The sequence below is a fragment of the Entamoeba invadens genome, assembly GCF_000330505.1.
Source record: "Entamoeba invadens IP1 unplaced genomic scaffold scaff_1105074725665, whole genome shotgun sequence".
In the NCBI taxonomy this organism is placed as follows: domain Eukaryota; phylum Evosea; order Mastigamoebida; family Endamoebidae; genus Entamoeba; species Entamoeba invadens.
Window position 1 is genome coordinate 89,918 of NW_004191756.1, and position 16,896 is coordinate 106,813.

Genomic DNA, 16,896 nt, shown 5'->3' on the forward strand with positions numbered 1-16,896 from the left:
TTTTTTAAAAAACTATTAGTTATAATATTAATACAATTATTTATAGGTAAATTTTTATTAAATAAAAGAAGTAAATTATTTCAATGTAAACAAAATGAAGAAAAACGAGTTTTTATCAAATCTTTTGGTTTAGATAATATAAAATTTATAGTTTATTTTATCATAAATATAATTTTACTAAAAGCAATAAATAAATAGAATTTATAACTCCAATAATATAGATTTTTTTGGTTTTTATCCTAATTTTACCCGACCAAAAATTTTTTGTTGTTTTTTTACAAGCATTGAAACTATTTGGAAGCCATCAATTTATTATTAGGAAATAATTCGTACCTCCATGAAGAATAGTTTGGAACACAAAAACGAACTGTTTTAATCGACGTAGATGCCGAGTTTTCAGTATTTTCGGAGACATTTTCACAATTGTGTCAATACGTGTTTTTTTGCCATTTTAGCCTAAAAACAGACTCAGTCATTTTTTGTATAAGCAAAAACATGTTTTATTGACTAGAAAAGTAACTCCAAAATAGAAATTCCAGTTTCCGATAATAGCGGGCCGTTATTCAATATTTCAATGTAAAGTGTAAGTTGAGAATAATCAATGACAGCCAACCGATATTTGCCGTGGCCTGTGGTTGTAGAAGGTTAATTTTTACTCCACAAGATTATTTGGAAAAAGAACCATATTTTTTAATTATTTTCAATAATAAAATATAGTATATCAGAGTCAGTTAAATAATATTTATAGTAATTTCCTCGGTATTTCAAACTATGTTATTACTTCCATTGTGATTATCCCGATAATACACACAAAATAACCGGGTTTTTGTCGAATCTCAATATTAATATAACCAAATAATCCAAATTGCATACCACGACTGTTTTTTATTGCTATTAATACATTTCAATATGGGGGTTAGAACTAAATATTAAATTTTCCTCATTATTAGGAAAGCAACAAATTATCTGAGACATTTCCCGTTTATTTGACTGGTTTGGACTAATTATCAGAAAGTGTACGTCTACAAAACAAAACTGTGTTATTGGGCAGAACTCAGTATACGGAATAGCCCGCTTTTTGGCGTCTTTTTAAGCTACAATTTGTAAACTGTCGTGTGTTTCTTTGTACTTTAATATACTTCAGAGTTACTGCCTTATACCACTGCATTTTATTTAATAAACAAAAAGCTTCAAATATATGTAAAATAAGGTTTGTAATGCCACAATTTACACATTTAATCAGACAAACTGAAATTTGTGCGAAAATCATGGCCACATACGGAGCACCGGGTTTGCGTTTGCTTGTCAAACGACAGGACCAGTAAAGTCATCACCGGCAAGTCGAAATATAAATAGGTTGTTACAAAAACCACCCGACCAAAAATCCACAGTCGTCGGTTAAAATACGCCATAAAAATAGGTGCTGATAACTAAAGAAAGGTTTCTTCACTGTTCGGCTTGCCTTGAATAATTCGGCAAATACAACCCTTGGGAGTCACTTGCCGTTATTGACGTTCAAAACATCCGCAGAGTTTACCAGCCAACAAGAGGTGCCCAGCACATTAATTTGCAGCAAGTCCAATACCCCAAAAATTTCTTCTTCAATTTATGCTGGAAAAAAAACTGCCAATTCAAAACACATGGAATTCGAGGTGCTAAATACCATCAGCACAATCGCGAAAAAGTCACCGAAGCTTTACAAGGATATAAGAAACTACCAAGTGTATCAACAGGCAGTTCTTTTGGCTCTACTCAACCAACACGCCGAAATCGTCCTTTCGCCACAGAAGAAGAAATCGAACGTCACCCTCCCATTCTTCACTGTGAAGTCCGTGATATTCAACCAGACCGATCGAGTCGAATTGACTCATTTTGTTGAGAAGAGATGCAAGAAGCAAATGGAAAACGACGTTGCCAACGGGATCTCTTCGAAGACTGCGCTAAGGAGATACAAAACGAATCGAGTTGCGGAGAACTTACACATGGTTTTGGACTTACTCTTTGAGTTCGACTACCTCTTTGTGATAAAGACAACACATGGGAAGAATGGCGCAAACAAATTGGACACAGTCACTTCATGCATGTTGCCCAATAAAGTTTGGATGACTCAAGAACAAATCGTTTCCGTTGGGATGGAAATCAATAGTAATCTGTCGAAGATTTTATCGCAAACAGAGTCGATTTCACTGCCCAAAAACTCACCAATTCTTTGCCAATTCTTACAAGAATAACATTGTATTTTATACCCATCGAACAATTCCTTATGAATTAATTCGAATCTTATTTAATTTGGTTTGTATTGAAAACAACAGAAAAGTCATTAGTGTTTGTTATTGTCAATTTTTAATGCTGTTGATGTGTTTGAATCACATCACAAAGCATAAGTAAAAATTAGAAAGCTTTTTTGTAACAGACTTTCCAAAAAGCTTTTTTGAATACAAAAGACTTTTCTCAAATTAAATTCGATTTTTCTCGATTACAAAAAACACTAAAGATTTGATATCCACACCCATGCACATAAGTTGCATTTATTATTTTTTTGAACTAAAACATTTTTTTTTCTTTATTCAATTGTGTTATTCATTTTTTTGTTTTTTTTTGTTTATTAATTTAATTTTAATATAATTTATTAAATAAAAATTATAAATAAAAAACATATTTCAATGGTATTTTGTTATTCCTGTTTATTATGAATTGGTAATGGAAGATTTAAATGTTCTGATATGTTTTTAACCATTAACTCAAACACAAATTCAATCAAATTGGTTTGTGAACTCTTTATTAATTTCATTAATATATAAATTATATCAATCAACAAATAAATATAAACATAAAAAAATAAATTCGAAAAATATGTTTGTACAACGTTACTGTGAAAAGCTTGGTTCTGTTATTTTTTTGTGATAAAACACTTTTTTGTATTTGTAATTTAAGCCCATCATTGCATTTTTTATTTTTGTAAATAAATGGTATTATTAAGGTGGGTATTTAAAAAAAATTAAATAAGATAATAATGTGAACAAATAAAGTTGAGTGGTATAATTTTTTGAATAATTTGTTATGACAATTTGAGTTCATTTTATATCCATACTTTTAAAAAGCAAACTGCAGTTCATTATATTATAAGTACTCATGGAAATAACTTTTACTTGAATAAAGAACTGCGACACAAAGTTCAGGTTTATAAAACTTATTGTTAATTTTATTTTTGAATTAACAAGTTATTTTTAATTTCTTCAATAAAAAACTAAGTTGTTTGTTGTTAAATTCTTTTATTGTGTTTATCAATTAAAACAACAATAGGTTCACCTAAAAATTGTTAAAGACAACAGCTTTCTTCCTTCTTGTTGCACAAGTTCCTACACATAAAGAATATAATAACTAAGCAACTTAAAAATATAGAACCCCAAAAAGAATAATACTTTGGTGTTGAAATGCAAATAGAAAAAATTATACAAATCAACCAGATTGATTTAATAAAATAAAATCTATTTTTGTTAGAGCAGGCGGGTCATAAAAACAGTTGGATCAATTCTGAACAATAACAAATAATATGAAAAGAGTCTGTGTCAAAAAATTGGTTCTCATTGGTTTTAATTTATGACAATTTTATTAATAGTTAATGGTTTTCAATTGGCGAAATTGAGTATAGTAAATTATAGTTGTTTTTTTCAAGTATAGTTTTTTGTTATATTTTTAGAATTAAATTAAATAAAAAACAGACTTTCTTTTTGTTTATATATTTATAGTTTAATAATTATAAACCAAAATACCGATATTTTTATTATTATTTACTCATTAAAATAGTTGGAATCAATAATTGATTATTTATATAAATTTATTATTATAATTACCATCGATACAGTATTTGGATCATCTTGTTATGTTGTCTATTCGTGGTGCTTTTAAAGTGTTCCAATTGCAGTTAAACGAAAACATTAAATTTTCAAAGAATTGGCAATAAAAATAGGACCGAAAAACTGTATGTGAACCAAAGACAATTAAACAATTGACATTAAAAATTGTGCGTATGAAGTGCGTAAAGACACGTGCGTATATCCGCGTTGTTAAAAACGGGATTTGAGTTGGTTGATGCGAATGGTGATTGCCTTATCCTTAGTGTTAAGGCATTGGCAGATGGATCTATTGACCCGTTCTCCCTCCTTTAGTATAGCGTCGAAGCCATAGTAATAATTTTGCTTTGAAATTGACTTGATCAACTCGAGCTTTCTTGTCTCAGCCTTTCCTTTCATTGGGTTTGACTCGAATATATATCCATATTCGATGAGGCAATCCATCAAAAGGTGCAGCTCTTCTATTTTCTTATTATTCTGATAACGTCTCCAAGCAGTCTTTTGCGTGACACCCTCACTCATGTCTTGTTCCATCTGTTCAACACATCGGAACTTCAGAAACTCGTCCATTAAAATCCGATCGCCATTTCCAAAATCAAGACTTACAATCCTCATGAATTGCTGTGTTACAGTACTCTTCTTGGCGGGTTGAGCGATCGTAATCTCGCAATACCTGTTTAATAATCCAATCAGAATCGACTGCTGCATCGTTTGCGCATTGCGAAAGTCGCGCGAAGCCTTCAAGACGGGGATCTTGCGGTCCAATTTCTTTGGTTTCTCCGAGACACAGAAGTCCATTATTTATTTGTTTTTTTCTCCAGTTTATATATTTATATAGGGTATTGTAATTTCTATTTTTGCTCGGCTTTTCTCTTGGTCTTTTTCCGCTCCGTTTTTTTTAAACTGTATCACTTCCCGAAAAGATTCAACTGATATAAACTAGAATAGGTCTGTTGTTCAGTAAATAAAATTATGCCGGTCTAATTTTACGCGCTCAACTATTTTTGGTCCTTTCGAACTCGTTCAGAAATTTCTTTGCTGTTTTTCCGAAGAATGTTTGCTGGTGTTAAAAAATAGCTTTTGTCGTGCATTAGAATAAAGCACTTTTATGATATAATTGTTGCCATTCTTTCATTACAATGTTTTCACGTTGATTAACTTTCTAATAAAGTAATATTATTTCAATTAAAAAAACACCAAATTAATAAAACAATTAAAAAAATGGTAAAAAAAGAATATAATTCAGGTGTGACGAAAAAACGTAGCAAATAAAGCGAACTTGTAATAATTGTCAAGACTGAGTCAACCATTTTTGGCTAGTGGAGTTTCAGTACCCCATTCCACTTTTGGCTTTCCGGGCTCAGCTCACGTCCCAACAAGAACTGGAGTTTTGTTCATTGTTTTTTGCAATGAAAATAATAAAGTGCGCGCCTGGAGACGTTTTTCCAACAAATGCCATACTTGCGCAATTTTTTCTTTTTCCAACCATTCCTGTTTTAAAACGTTTCATTTCTACAAAAAAACAAGTGAAATCGATATCGTGCGTTTATTAACGCAAAAAGTACTCATAATGACCATAGCTCGAAAGAACCAAAATAAGGCGCACAGAAAAAACTATAAATAATAATATTCAAACTAGAGAATAATAGCATTTTTATTTTGTTTTTAGATGGGAGCATTTATTCGTTCGACAACATCAGCGTTTGAAAAAATAAATGCAATTGCATGAAAACATGAGCCCAGTTTTAAAAACAAATTGAAAAACTTTATAAAATATTTTAAAATATGAATTTGGATTACTAAGAACCCGTTTTTTGAGAGAGTTTTAAGTAAACAATCGACTCAATTGGTATAACAACTTTTCAAATTATATGATAATACACAGTTTGAAATGTAAAGTTTTGGATTATTGCCTGCAATATTCCAATTGAATGAACGGTAATTCCCACATTTTTAATAATGTGTTTATTATTGCCTTCCCGTATTGTGGCGATTTCTTTTCGCAAATGGATAATTGGAATGCTTCCAGTAGGGTTGGAAAAGTTTTCAGAAATAAATGCTCTATTTTTATTCACTCGTTGTAATGGCAAGTTTGTGTTTTGGTAAAATAAATGACAAGACAAAGATAAAAGAAGACTTTAATAAGAACTTTTCTTATTGTTGATAAAAAAAATCGGAATTGCCTCTATTATAACCTTATTGATGCAATTTGAAGTTTTTCGCTGTTTGTATAATTCTGAGATTACCCCACCAGACGAAAACCGGGCGTGGCACTTAAACCGGCAGTTATTCAAAAAGCCTGAAGTTAATGGTGGTTGTGAATTAAAAGTGTTTAAACCAGACTACATACAAGAAATACACCGAGAAAAGCATTGCCAAATGACTTTGTTTGAAATGCTTTCGAGAAATTAAGTTCTGATTGTTCAGAACAATAATCAACTGAATTTATTTTGTTTCATTGTCTTGGTCAAATACTAAAGTACTCTTTTACTTCTTTATGGTCATGATGAAACGAAGAAGATGAACATTCATTTTTATTACTATTTACGATGGTTCAGTCTAACATATAACCAAGGATAATTTATAAAGTAATAAACAAATTTGAAATATGATAAAATAACACCAAAAATAACAACTCAAACAAATGAATAAAGCACTCAAAATTGCTAAAAAAAATTCATGTTTTGAACATGAATTTTTTTTGGTGCAATAAAAAACACTTAATTTATTGAGAAATAAAAGTGACTTACTCATACACACTCCCGCCAATAAACTCCCTTAACAACGAAGTTTTAGCAACCATATGGTCGTCCATAGGCATAAAGAATTGCAGTGTTTTTAAAAGATCACAAGCTAAGTTATAATTTGGGTCATCCACGTGGACTGTTTTTAAGAGAGGTAATACATAAGTGTAAAGAGCGGATGGTTCATAATCCATCGCAGAGTTCCAAATTGTGTCTGCCTTGTCGACAAAAGGGAAAATATACTTCTCTTCTCCCACTGCAACACTCCTCCATTTTTCAAATGTCTTTGACGCAGTGTTATTTCTTGTCAAATAATCTCTGATGATTCTTCTATAGAATCTGAAGACTTGGTTTCCAATGAAGTTGTATTCATCGACATTTAGTTGTGTCATGGGAGCAATGAAGATGAAGTACTTCTGCTTTCTTGGAATAGCAGCTGTCAAGTTTTCATCAATACCATGGAGCCCTTCCATCACAACAACACCATTTTTAGGCAACTTTAAGTAGTTGGTGGTATCATATGAGTATTTTCCTTTAACAAAATCGAACAACACGGGGTGTATCGCCTCTCCTCTAAAAAGTTTCTGCAAATCCCCATTGAGTGCGTCTAACCTGATACACTCAAGACACTCAAAATCGTAATTTCCATCTTTGTCAACAGGGGAGTCTTCCCTATTTTTGAAGTAGTTGTCGGTGCTCAGCACAACAGTGGTTATTCCTTTTAACTTCAATTGCGCTCCAAGCTTCTTAGAGAATGTTGTTTTACCTGAAGCACTTGGTCCAGCGATACTCACCAACTTGACCTCCCCACTTTTCACTCTGACGGAGATCTTTTCTGCAATTTGGGAAATTTCCAAGTCCTGTCTGTTCTCCATCATCAAGACTGTTTCGGTTGGACCATTCAAAATGCTTTTATTGATATCACCGACACACTCAATCCCAATTTGCTTTGCAACTTCATTCGAATCAGCATAACTCTGTGAAATCAGACGAAACTCACTGCTCTCGGAAACACTCGGAATTGGTTTGTTTGGTAATGGGAAGATCAGTAATAGGCCGTCTTTCTTTGCTGAAAGTCTCAAGTCAAAGTGGTCTCCAATATCTCCAGTCGACGTCAAAAGCGGTCTGAAAAACAACGTAAGAAAGCCGTCGCAGCAACTGCAATGGACTTTGTCTTCATTGATACTTTCTAACAAAGAAAGAGAATAAGGTCTATTGGTCTCTTTGAAGTAGTGGATTGCTTCCGAATGCGAAAGAACTTCGTGAGTCAACGGAACGTCATTTTTAATCAACTGTGTCATTTGTGATTTGATGTTGTCGCACTCCTCTTGTGTGAATTCTTCTTCGTTGTACTTTTTGATCTTATACCCATTAGTGACATGATGGTCAAAAACAATGCCAATCTCTGAACCAAAGACTTTGAAAGCTGCAGATGCTGTTATGACCACCAACGAACGCCTGAAAACAGAAAGACCCTCTACACTGTCAAACCAAACAGGTGTGACATTTGCAATACCTATTTTTAAAATTTCATTTTTTGCATGCACTCTGCCATTCACCATAACAGCAATAAGTAAGTCGGATTTTTTAAAAGTAGGATGGTCAAATAGTTGGCTCAGCACCAATGGGCGTTGAAAAAACTCAACAGACCCATCACTGAAAGTCACTTGCGTCTTTTTGAAATCAAGATGTGGAATACTCGAAGCACTAACAACTTGTGTTTGTGCTAAAACGGGTGAAGTAAAAGTAGACATGTATTTTTATTATTAAGATGATTCGTTTTTTGTATTCGAAAAATTTGATGAAAACTAACGCCAAAGTATTTCATTCGGAATTTATAATTTCAACTGTTGTTTATGTAAAAAAATTGTAATGCCAAGTTCAAACTTTAAACAAGTTAAAATTAATTTTTATTATTTTACAAACAACAAATAATACAAGAAAAATCAAATAAAAAAGGATAATTATATAGTTATTATTATTATTATATTTATTAAATACAAAATAAAAAAAAATAAAGAAAAACATTATTGTTTTTATTCTTTAACAAATTTAATTTATTATTTGATTTTTTTTGTAAAAAAGAAAAACAATAATTATTAATAAATAGGCAAAATAATTTGTTTTTATTATGATAACAATATTAAAAACAATAATATATTGTAAATTTAAACTACAAACTAAATTTTGTAGTTTGGAACTACTTTGAGTTGGAAAAATATTGTAAATTTGGTTTTCAGTTATGATGTTGTAACCATAAAATTAATTCCTTTTATTATTTCTATACAAGACCTCATAATAATTTTCATAGTTATTCAAACTATATTATAATAAATACTTATTGTTTCCGTTTTTTATTGAAAGTCAAAACAAAACTAAATTGTTTATAAAAAAAATGTATTTAATATCTTTATTATCAAAACCACTTTTGTTTTTAACCATTTATTTTAAAGCTTTACTTTTAAACACAATATAAAACAATACCACATTTTAATAATAAAAATAGTATTTTACAATAGTAGTTTAATAACAAAAAAAATGTTATTATTAAAAAAGTATTTTAAAAATAAAATATATCAAAATAGTCAAAATGCCACTTCTGTTTCATAAATGCTGAAACTCAGCAAAAATAATTGAAAGAAATCGGTGTCAATTTGTACAAAAAAATTGAATTTTTTGTTTCCAAAACAGAAGAAAGTACAAACAAAGTCAATTGTAACATCAATAGGATTGTATAAACCAAAAAATAAGTAAACATAACTATTACATTACAAAAGAATTGCAGTCATGATTTCCGTATCTCCGACGTCGATTTTGAACGCGTCGTTTGCAGAGTGCAATTTAACTCTATCCATCATTATTTTTTGGACTTTTGTGCCCTTTGCTTTGATTGCCTTTTTGTCGTACACAAACCCATCAAATGCAATAGTATTAATGACTCTTCGATCCTGAAGAGTCGTGTGTTTGTCGTCTTTGCACTGTAGAGAATAAACGGGGTCGCCTTTAATAAAGTCCATAAGGACATGTAAGTGTTCCATAATTCGGTACGACTCAAGACGTCTTCTAATGATCTTCTCGTTGATATTTTTACGCTCATCACTTTCGATGAGTTTCTTAATTCTATTTTCTGTGAGCTTTTTGACGTCTATAAAGTCTTTTTCATTGGTTAAAGTGACTGCTTTAAATATAGTGAGTGACTTCGTTGGGAGTTTAGACGGTTTCTCGAAGGTGATGTTGTACTTCAGAGAAAGCAGTGCTATTAAGAAACTGACTTGCTGTGATTGCCAATTACGAGACTTAGTAAATTGGTCCTTCTTCGAGTTCACTTGTGATTTCTGGACTCCGTTTGTAGATGACATGCCTGAAGGATTGTCTGATGAGTGCATAAATACGAGATGGAAGTTTGTGTATTCCATTGGGCATTTGTTATTCTCTTGTTTTTCTCTTTGCCTCTCTTTGTTTTTGTTGTGCAAACTACTATATATTATAATTGAGTTTACTATATTAATAATATAGTTATAGTGACCAAAAAGGAATTATAAAGTGCTGGAATTGTGGTATAACATTTCTTCTTGGTTTGTAATGGTATTGTTGGCTGACTTTGTACAAAACTTGGTTTTATGTGTGGGTTGTTTCCTGTTTTATAATAAAAAGAAATTTTTTTAAAATGGAAAATGGCCAACACACCAGACTTTAACTATAATAATTGATATTTTAAAACGGTAGAAGACATAAAAGATAACGGAAATCAAGGGTACTGTGTTTGACAAGTTTTCTTTCGACTTTCCAAATTCTGTTCGATACAAAAAATTCAACATGGTATGATTTCTCCCAAAATAAATTAATAATGTATAGTCTTTTTAATTATAAATAATAATAATAGTATTTAAAAACAGGCAGGTTATAAAAATAATGAAACGTAAGTTCGGCAAAATATTTATATGTTTCCCGGTTTGTTGGCAATATCACTTGCATTTTCGGGTTTCTTTATAGTACAATGTTTAAAGGTACTTATTTAAAAAAGCGAATAATTGAAAACATTGGTTTTTTTGCCTAATGGACGTTTTATTAAGCTAAATATATCGATGATTTTATAAAATAGAACTAAAATTAACACATAAAAACGTGATTAAGTTTCGGAATTGAAATACCAATTATTCTGGTCATATTAACGAATAAACATGAATAATTTCATGGTAAAATTTAAATAAATCTTGTTTCTTATATATTTGGTCATGTTTATCATGTTATTTTCATGTTTCTGGTAAATTTGGTATTGAATTTTTTATAAATACCATGACTTTAAAACAGTAATTATTTTCTTTAAATGTTTTTCCATAATTATAGTCAAAACATGTATTCGATATTATTAATTCGTGTTTAACACTTAAAAACAATAAAAACGCTTTAAGTAATATGATTATTAATAATACAAAGCATGTTTTTGCATTATTCAGTCTTATACCACATAACAAAATAGCTATGAGTCCTGTGATTATAACAAAAAAACATTGACAAAAATTGAATAACAAATTTTATTTAAAAATTCGAAACAAAAATATAAGTTTTGAAATTAAAAAAAAAAACATAAAAATTATTAAGAACCACTTTATTATTAGAATAATATTTTATTAGTTTAAAATAAATAACCCCTTGCTTATCTATTTTTTTCTTCTTTTTTCAAAGCAAATATTATTAAAGTTTATGTAACGACCAGCCATTTCAAAGTTGTTATTTGATTCTTTGTTATGAAAAGGCAAAAAAGGAGTAGTATATGGTTGTTAAAAATTGGATTGTTTTTATTATTAATTATTATTAATATATTTTAACACTTAAAATAACGCCCTTGTTTTTTAATTGACCTGTTATTACTGGGATATTAATTCAATTTTTGATGATTTTCCTTTTTTTTGATTGTGTAATGATATACACACAATATAAATTTAAAAAACTGGATATTTATCTAATAAATTCGAGATTTTACCAATTTTCGACCATTTGATTTTTGTTCATCATTATCTTACTATATAATATTTTTAAATTATTACTAAAATATTAAATCAATAACATGGTTAATATAATATAAAAAAAACTATACTTATAATTCAAATTTTTTTTTATTTAAGTAAAAACCTTTACTTCAATAAAATAATAAGTAACAATTATAAATATGGTTTTGCTGCATATTATAAATTAAAAGAAATTATACTATAAATTAAATTATTATTTGATTATAATCAAAGTGTGTATATTTTTAACATATGTCCTATTATACAATTATAGTTTAGTCTTGTTCTAATGATAAGATAATAAGTTATTATTATTATTATTAATAACTAAATAAAAAAATAAAACATCATCATAGAGTTAATGTTGATCTGTATTTATTAAATATTAACAGCTCATTAAATATATAGATAAAGATATATCGCATAACAAATACTTTTTAATTTTTTTTTCTTTTTTTCAATTCAACATTACAAAAATACTTCGGTGTTATTTGAGTTTTCTTTAACTTGTTATATTTAAGTTTCTTGTTTTTGAGTTCATTTTTTTGGTTCTTATCTTTCAAAATCTCAAACTAATAAATAAATTCGTCAAATTACTGAGAAAATTCTTTTCGAAAATAAACAAAAAAGAAAAATTGGAAATAATTCCAAAAGTACTTCAACTAATTTATTTTAAATAGTAGAAAAGTACTTTAGATAAATTTTAAAAAATTTCTTATTGACTCACGAAATATCTAAGCTAACCAAAGAACTAAATAACTATGCTCCAATTGTTTTGTTTGGTCGCTGTTTCACAGGCAATGTACCCGGTTGTGTATGAAATTTCAACTCGCCCATGGCTCTATGAGTTGAGCCAAAAATATAGCAGAGACATCACCACCATTCGACAAATCCCTCTCGTTGAGTTCGACTTGCTAAAAACAAAAGGCATCGACTATGTGTGGATGATGGGGGTGTGGCAGTTGGGAAATTATGGACTCGAAATCGACAAGAAGGTAAACTACTCTTATGTCCTTCCTGATTACACAGAAGATGATATTATTGGTTCTCCATACGCGATTACCCAATATGTATGTAATAAGGAAATTGGAATCGACGAAGATCTAATTTGGCTCAAAACACAGTTGCACGCTAGGGGGCTTAAACTGATGTTAGACTTTGTTCCAAATCATAGCGCTTGCGACGCCCCGACGGTTTCGAGCAACCCGGAGTTATACGTTAGAGCCAAGAGAGCTGCAAATTACGACCCAAAGTATTACTTACCAAATGGTGTTGCTCATGGAAGGTTTGTTTTGGCTTGTCAATTTAGTTTATTTTTCTTTCATGTGGCGTTGTCATCATGCCCTGACGTTTTAGCGACCCTTATTTCGATCCGTGGGGAGACACCGCACAATGGAATTACTTTGAACAGAAAACAAGAGACTTTATGAAAGAAAATATGATGAAAGTCGCTTCCATAGCCGATGGTATTCGATGTGACATGGCGCACCTCGATCTGAACGAAGTGTTTTACTCGACCTGGAAAGACGAGATGGACGCATGGGGATACAAAATGCCGTCAACCGAGTTCTGGGCAGACACCATCACCGCCGTGAAGAAGCTGTACCCAAAAATTGTTTTAATGGCGGAAGTCTACGAAGACTACCAAATGGCAAAATTAAAAGAATGTGGGTTCGACTATTACTATGACAAGGCATTCTTGGACAAAGTTGAGCAAAGTGTCACCGAAGTAAATGAGTATATTGCACAACACGATATCGAATTTTTCAACAACGCCGCACATTTTGTCGAAAATCACGACGAAAATAGAGCAGTTTACAACATGAAAACTGTTAAACGTGCTGATGCGGCGGCCGCATTGGCAACAACCCTTCCGGGTCTCATTTTCTTTAATCATGGCCAATTCGACGGTCTTGAAAACAAGTTGGATGTCCATTTGCGACGTTCGTATGCTGAGGATGTGTCCCCAGACGCCCAAAACTTCTACACAGTTTTCACTAACATATTAAAAAACGACGCTTTCAGAACCAAAAATTTCGAAATTGTACCAAACCTCGCTGGTGAGAATCCTGAACAGTTCTCTGTCTGGACCCGCACCGCGACCGAGAAATTCCTTGTTGTTATTAACTACTCAGAGAAAGAGGGGTCTCTCAACATACCGATGTTGAATGTTACTCCACAAGAAGGTCAGACCACAATCACATTCACCGACTTAATGACTAACTCGGACCCAATCACGATTACCCAGGAAACTCTTCAAACTACCGGCCTTGGTGTGCAGAGCGCTCCCTACCAAGTCAAGATCTTCAAATATCTCTAATTTTCCACTCTTTTGAATACTTTCGTTCCACTTTGGTTGTCAATTAATCACTAAAAAATCAATAAACAAATCTCGAAAGGAATAACTCAACATTAACTAGACTTCTGTAAATTAGACATTTTATTTCGAATCCACCAAGAGGAGAAGTGTTGTGACATGACGAACTCACTATACCAAGTTCTCAGTGATCCGCTTGGGATCGTATTTGGGAACTTTTCTTGGAATTCCTTAAAAGTGAGTGGTCCGTTGATTTTACAAAACAGTGTGATTTTTCCAATGATTTTGTCGTAGAATCTTTCCTTCATAATTTTCATGACTTCCATTCCGAACTTCTCACCCTTTCCCGATTTATTGATGGCGACCATTCGTTCCTCGTAACTGCTCATTCTGAGAATCTCCACAATCTCCCGATCGCACAGATTTTTGAGTTCCATAAATACATCCTCGAAGTATGGGATAGGAAGAGGAGTTTTCTCGTTATTTAAGAAGATCTTATCTATATTATCCATTAGTCCCAGTGGCTCGACGGGTGCTACAAATGCGGAGATGTTGACTGGTTCTGTCGGCATTTCCGTTCCAAAGATCGACGGTAATGGGGATTCGAGGAACTCGTAGAGGTGTGATGGGATATAAGGGATGATGACGCCTTCCCACTCGAACGGCCCCAAGAGTGGAATTAGCGATAAAGCGCAGTCAGTGACCAGAGGGATATTTCGACCGATTAAGAAGACGGATATATTCAGAAGGAGTGAAGACACCATAGCTAAGATCCCTGCGATCTTAGTGACGGAGAATAATCTGATGATCGCGTGTTTTGAGAGTAAGTCGAGTGTTGGTTGGTCTGTGTGTAAGTTCTTTAAACTATCCAAGAGTGGATAGAGGCGTGTTGCTGTGCTTTGGTATTTGAATTGGGGGATTAAAGGTATAGTCTTCAAATAGAACTGCTTGATCCACTGCTCCTTAAAGCAGAAATCAGTCATGAACAGATCTTGAATAATCGGTGTCAAGAGTGATATGTCTGGTGATCGGGTTGTTATACAGTAGACTCGTACGGTCTCTAACTGTTGTGTTGAGTATATGGATGTCATTGAAGTCTCTTGAATTAAATCGGAAGGGTATTGTAAGAGTTCAAACCGAGTGAAACAGACACAAAAAACAGGGGACTCTTCATTTGGAATGAACGTGATGTGAATGCCGACGGGGCTATTCAAAAGGGCGTTGAAATTCTCGACGGGGCGAACTATAACGCCACGAGGAACAATGAACTCCCCAATTTTGTCGTTGAGTGTGTTTTTTGGAGGATATGAAAAAAGAAGTTGCGCGGGAAAATTCTGTGAGCGGCGAAAAAAGTTGAATGACTTCTCAACTCGAAACTTGCCCGGTAGTCCCCAAATTGAAAAACTCTCAACGACAGAACCGTTCGCCGTTGCGATCGCACGTTGAATTGGACTGTGTTGTTCCATTGGTGTTATTTTACAGTTCCACACCAATTTTTTTGAGATGCTCCTTCAAATTTAACTGTTCATGTACCATTTAGAATAGTAAATTGTATTACAAATAAACTATATATAGTTACTTGTTTTGTCTTTGGATATAGTTCTGATACAAGTAAAAATAAACCATACATCTAGTAAAAGAGATAAAAAAGATAAAACGAGGAGCTTTTTAAAAAAATCCTGGTTTATTAAAAGTACATGAAAAAAATGATAATATACCCATCGAAAAGAGACCACAAAAGATGAGCAAAATCGGGAAATGCCAATAACAAAAAACCAAGAAATGAGAAAAATGTAAAAATAGCAAAGATAGAACAAACAAACAATTTACACGACAAATGGGGAGTGGACTGCTATTGTTTTTATCAATGATCTTGTGTATAGTGATCGGAGGGATACTTGCTGTTGTTGTTCTTGTAGTTTGCGTTTATAAGGCAGCGACGCCGAGAAGGAGATATAACGAAATCACGAACGTTTCATTCATCGCGCCAGAAATCCCATTTGGGCAAACGTTTCATAAGGTCGAAACACTGCTAGCGAAACCAATGGGAGAGACTTCGATATTCATCGACGTTCCACGACTTGCGACGAAGTTGATAGTTAAAGTTGAAGGGAAAACAGTGATAGAAGGCCCAGAGATCTTAAAGCGACATGACAAAGAACAATATTCGATTGAATTGACTCTGAAGGAAACGGTAAGCGAGTTAATACGAATCTTCGACGGTGCGGAGTTAAGTCGAAAGTTCTCCGAGAAGTTTGAAGAGACGTTTAAGTATATCACAACAAAGAGCGAAGGAGACTGTGCGATGTTTTTTAAACAATTGTGTTACTCTGTCTTCACAGAGGACGCGATGACACTCTTTGTGATGAAAACATTCACACAAGGACTCTTTGCGAGTGCCGTAGAATATATGATGCCGTTACGAACGAAACATAGATATCATGATGGATATTCGGGGTGGAATGTCCAAGTCGAAATTAATGGAGATCATGTCAGCGTGATTCATAAGAAGGGAGAAACATCATATAAAGCGGACGCATTTGATTTTGAATGGTGTTTAACGTATGGAATGTCTTTATCGAAGAAAAGAATCACTGATATGGAGCTCAAAATTATTAATACCCAATTCAGAAATTATTCGAATGATTTGCAACTCGACTTTTTGGCATATGTCGAAAAAATTAATAGAGAAGCACATTCAGAAGGCCTCAATTGAGAATACAAAACAAAAAGACCCAACAACCCGTTTCTTCCGTTTCGGCTAATCTTTGGGCTTTGTGATGGAGCTTCAAAGGCCAATTCGGAAAACATTGTTATAATTTAATTTTAATTTAATCTACTATTTGTTTGGCTTTTGTTGTGTTATTCGTGTATTTCAAAAGAAATACAAAGAGAATATTGAAGTTATAATTACACTTAATTCAAATCATATTATCTTTATTATTCGTTTGGGATAACTTTTTATTTTTAAA

At 32.3% G+C, this 16,896-nt stretch overlaps 7 protein-coding genes across 7 annotated transcripts; 3 read left to right on the top strand and 4 right to left on the bottom strand.

Annotated features, from left to right (window-relative positions):
* Positions 1-1,640: 1,640 nt before the first annotated feature.
* EIN_283970 (hypothetical protein) lies at positions 1,641-2,231 on the top strand (the record flags this gene model as incomplete). Its single annotated transcript, XM_004184139.1, has 1 exon — positions 1,641-2,231. One exon carries the CDS (start codon positions 1,641-1,643, stop codon positions 2,229-2,231), a length of 591 nt encoding a protein of 196 aa, XP_004184187.1.
* A 1,836-nt stretch (positions 2,232-4,067) lies between these two features.
* Positions 4,068-4,652, bottom strand: EIN_283980 (hypothetical protein; the record flags this gene model as incomplete). The annotated part of the gene is made up of 1 exon (XM_004184140.1): positions 4,068-4,652. One exon carries the CDS (start codon positions 4,650-4,652, stop codon positions 4,068-4,070), a length of 585 nt encoding a protein of 194 aa, XP_004184188.1.
* Positions 4,653-6,600: 1,948 nt separating this feature from the next.
* Positions 6,601-8,352, bottom strand: EIN_283990 (uridine cytidine kinase I, putative; the record flags this gene model as incomplete). Its single annotated transcript, XM_004184141.1, has 1 exon — positions 6,601-8,352. One exon carries the CDS (start codon positions 8,350-8,352, stop codon positions 6,601-6,603), a length of 1,752 nt encoding a protein of 583 aa, XP_004184189.1.
* Positions 8,353-9,366: 1,014 nt separating this feature from the next.
* Positions 9,367-9,984, bottom strand: EIN_284000 (hypothetical protein; the record flags this gene model as incomplete). Its single annotated transcript, XM_004184142.1, has 1 exon — positions 9,367-9,984. The coding sequence occupies one exon, from the start codon at positions 9,982-9,984 to the stop codon at positions 9,367-9,369; it is 618 nt and encodes a 205-aa protein (XP_004184190.1).
* A 2,423-nt stretch (positions 9,985-12,407) lies between these two features.
* EIN_284010 (hypothetical protein) lies at positions 12,408-13,927 on the top strand (the record flags this gene model as incomplete). The annotated part of the gene is made up of 2 exons (XM_004184143.1): positions 12,408-12,892; positions 12,964-13,927. 2 exons carry the CDS (start codon positions 12,408-12,410, stop codon positions 13,925-13,927), a joined length of 1,449 nt encoding a protein of 482 aa, XP_004184191.1.
* Positions 13,928-14,019: 92 nt separating this feature from the next.
* Positions 14,020-15,390, bottom strand: EIN_284020 (hypothetical protein; the record flags this gene model as incomplete). The annotated part of the gene is made up of 1 exon (XM_004184144.1): positions 14,020-15,390. One exon carries the CDS (start codon positions 15,388-15,390, stop codon positions 14,020-14,022), a length of 1,371 nt encoding a protein of 456 aa, XP_004184192.1.
* A 401-nt stretch (positions 15,391-15,791) lies between these two features.
* Positions 15,792-16,640, top strand: EIN_284030 (hypothetical protein; the record flags this gene model as incomplete). Its single annotated transcript, XM_004184145.1, has 1 exon — positions 15,792-16,640. One exon carries the CDS (start codon positions 15,792-15,794, stop codon positions 16,638-16,640), a length of 849 nt encoding a protein of 282 aa, XP_004184193.1.
* Positions 16,641-16,896: the final 256 nt, after the last annotated feature.